At 44.2% G+C, this 3,782-nt stretch overlaps 1 protein-coding gene across 1 annotated transcript; it reads right to left on the bottom strand.

Annotated features, from left to right (window-relative positions):
- Window positions 1-1,983: 1,983 nt before the first annotated feature.
- On the bottom strand, window positions 1,984-2,925 carry LOC104293617 (olfactory receptor 12D2-like). Its single transcript, XM_009893133.1, has one exon. The coding sequence runs from the start codon at window positions 2,923-2,925 to the stop codon at window positions 1,984-1,986; it is 942 nt and encodes a 313-aa protein (XP_009891435.1).
- Between the last annotated feature and the right edge of the window lie 857 nt (window positions 2,926-3,782).

Below are 3,782 nucleotides of genomic sequence, written 5' to 3'. Positions count from 1 at the left end.
TTTCCCTAGTAACAAGTGCTAGGAGAAAAGGAAACAGCCTCAAGTTGCACCAGGTTAGGTTTAGATTGGCTAGTAGCAAAAATTTCTTTACTGAAATGGTTATCAAGCATTGGAACCAGCTGCCCAGGAAAGTGGTTGAGTCACCGCCCCTGAAGTATTTAGAAGATGTGTAGATGTGGCACTTAGGAACATGGATTAGTGGTGGACATGGCAATGTTAGGTTAATGGTTGGACTCTTTAAGGTCTTAAAGATCTTTTCCAACCTAAATGATTCTAAACTTATCATTACTTCCAAGTTTATTACAAAAGGTTTTGCCTTTTCTTAGGCAACCAAATCGCAGTTGTGCTCTTATAGCAAGTATACTTTTAAATGCCTCACTGTCAGATGCTTAATGCTATTGCATGGATCTGAACTGTCAAGCTGGAAAGGATGAAATCTTTCTAAAATCTGTGTATTGCAAACGCATGGCCAACTGGGTCAAGGTATCATCTCCAGAAATCATACCTGTAGTTGGGAGGTTGCCCTCCATTCTCTGTATTTAGGCCTTTATGAAGACAATTTGCAGTACTGCTTTATTCTGTCCTCAGTACTCCAAAAGACAAACACAGCACCTCTAGTGTCCGAGAGTGTCATATGCTTTTCATGTTACTCGACATGGAACTGAACTGCAGGCCAAGACTGGAAGTGGTGAATGTCTGTGTAAAGAACCACAGCACCTAAAATGAAGCACCTATAAACCCCTGCACTGCACATTAAAACTGGGATTTAGTGCATAGGTGTAAGTATGTATGTAGTGCTATTAGAAATGTCCGTACTCCTCAGGCATGAAGGATGAGAAAGGGACTACAACAGACCTGTTCAGTTCTGGATCCACAGGTAAAGTCTGGGTAGGAAACTTTAGGAATGTCTGTGTTAGTCTATGTAAATGAAAATCAATTGTTTCATCACTGACCATAATATGAATCTGAAAAAGTAGCTAGACACATAAATACATATATAGTATGTATAGTATAGAAAGCTAGGTAAGATAAGCCACACTGCTAAATCTAGTAGGAGTGAAGCTCACATCCAATTTTAAGTTTACATTTACATCTAGGTTCATGAGTAAGGTTCCCCTTATACTTAACGAAAAGAAAAGATCCCTCCAGAGGGCTGACTCAAGTCCAATGCTGATAATGTAATCTTCAGGCTATGCCCACCCAAAATGCAACACATGCTAGCTCTCTTCAGCTCTACAGAATGGTCTGAATGACAGGAGTGTCATTCAGCTCCCTAAACATAACCATCGAGTGATTTTTTTAATACCTTTGATTATCCAGGACACCTGCATGGGTCTGTCACCTATGTCTCAAGTCCTGCAAGACACACATATGCTTCTGTATTGGCAGCTGGAGAAGAGATGGGGTACCATAAGACGGATAAAAGTGATAGAAGAGCATCAAGTCCTTGAATATTTCCCCTAATTTAGATCTACAAAATTATTTCTAAATGTGTTAAACTACATGAGATAATAAGTAGTTCTTCAGTTTCTTGCAATACAGTGTCCTTTTGACCTCTTTCCTTATAAATATGAGAGGTTCAATAACCATATTCTGAGCTATGTCCTTGTTGTAGACAGTGTTGTGGATTGGCCTCAGCCAGCAACAAAGAAACACGTGGCCACTCGCTCAACCCCACACAGGTGTGGGAGAGAATCAAAAGACAAAAGCATAACTCATGGGTTGAGAGATAGGCTGTTTAACAGAACAGCAAAGGAAAGAGGAAAACAACAACACTGAAAGAGGATTGTACAAACACGATTAGTACCATCGCGCACCAATTGGACCTGGGAAGCCCCAGCCTGCTCCCAAAAAGGGACTTCCTACCGCCTCCCCCGGCCAGCTCCAGCTATACACTGGGCATGGTTCACATGGTATGGAATACCTGTGTCCCATGCCAGATCCTTGGGGGAATTAACACTATCCCCACTGGACCCAGGACAGTCAGTTTCCTCCAGGAAAAAGTTTCCTGCCTAACATTTTTTTCAGGGCAACTTTTACCTCCTGGTTCCTAAGAGTGTAGATCAAGGGGTTCAGAGCTGGGGTGACAGCGCTGTACATGAGAGACACGTGCACATCCCTTTTAGGGAAGGCTCCTGAGGAGGGTGGTGTATAATTGCAGAGCACTGGTATGTACAACAGGGCCACAACGGTGAGGTGGGAGGCACAGGTGGAGAAGGGCTTCCATCTTCCTTCCTGGGACTGGACTTTCTGGAAGACAAAGGAGATGATGTAGAGGTAGGAGAGGACTATGAGCGTGAAGGGACCTAGAACAATAGCTGTAGTGACAACATTGAGAAGGGTCATGTTGAGGCTAGTAGTACTGCAAGCCAAATTCAGCAGTGGCTTGATGTCACAGAAGAAGTGATGAATGTGGTTGTGACCACAGAAACTGAGTTGCGAGGTCATGACTAAGTGCATCACGGCATGTACAAAACCAGTGGACCAGCTGGCCAGAGCCAGGAGCAGACAAGTCCGTGGGCTCATGACAAGGACATAGCGCAAAGGATTGCAAATGGCCACATAGCGGTCGTAGGCCATGGTGGCCAGGAGCACGGCCTCAGTACTGCCCAGGAAGTGGAAGAAGTGGAGCTGGGCCAAGCACCCTGCAAAAGAGATGGGCTGATGCCCAAAGAGAAAGCCAGTCAGCATCTTGGGAACCGTGACTGTAGAGTAGAAAATATCCAGGCAGGACAGGTTCCCAAGGAAGAAGTACATTGGTGTGTGGAGTCGGGGCTCCGATAGCACCATGGTCACAATGGCACCATTTCCCAGAAGGCTGGTCAAGTAGAGCAGCATAAAGGAGATGAAGAAAAAGTGCTGCAGCCCCTGGACATCGGTGAGGCCCAAAAGGATGAACTCACTGACCTCGGTCTGGTTCAGCATTGCTGGAACAAGAAGAAGCAAAGGCAAAATGTCAAGGTTCCACGGCCGTGAGGAGTAAAAGCATTGCAAAGCTCATTTGCTTCTGTGCTATTTTAATACGATCAAATGCAGAAACGAGCAAAACACAGGACACGTAATGAAACATAAGAGCTGCATAGAAACTGAGGAAATTAACATGGACAAAAAGAAATTGAATGTAGTCTGATCCTGCTTTCTGTCGTGAACAAAAAGAGTAAAATATTACTGGGGGCAGGGGGAAATATTACACTAAAAACTTCCCTCTATGCATAACCACAGACTATATAAGATGTAAAACATTGCTGCTTCTTCACCTTCAGTTCACATTCCTATTTCAGTTCTGCTCGTCTGTAACTTCCTGCTACAACCTTTGATCTCATCAGTGAAGCATCTGCCTCCTCATGTGAATCACCCTTTATGCTTTCTTTCGACTATTGTGCCTGCATTTCACTATGCTAACTTCAACTTTCCCATTTCTAATGGGTACCACCTCTTCCAGACAGTTCCTTGATCTTAAAAATTGAACAATTTTGCTTTTTTTTTATCCACAGCCCCCAGAAGGTGCTCCAAGGTGCCATACCGTCATCAGCATTTCTTGTGGATGTTGCTGAGAATAAAGGAAGAGGATGCCTTAGCATGGGATCATAAACTGGTTCTGTTTTTGGACTGTATCCTTGCCCTAAGGAATGTCTTCTTGTTGAGGATCAGGAGCAGAGGAACGGGACAAAAGCCAGCATCTCATCTCCTACGTCACTGTGATGGATGGACCAAGAGTTGGTTTGGAGGAGCTGACTTAGCTGGTGCATGTTGCAGACAAATGGGTTCATCCCACTGAAAGC

Source organism: Charadrius vociferus, unplaced genomic scaffold, assembly GCF_000708025.1.
Source record: "Charadrius vociferus isolate BGI_N301 unplaced genomic scaffold, ASM70802v2 scaffold399, whole genome shotgun sequence".
In the NCBI taxonomy this organism is placed as follows: domain Eukaryota; kingdom Metazoa; phylum Chordata; class Aves; order Charadriiformes; family Charadriidae; genus Charadrius; species Charadrius vociferus.
This window is presented reverse-complemented; position numbering and strand designations above follow the sequence as displayed.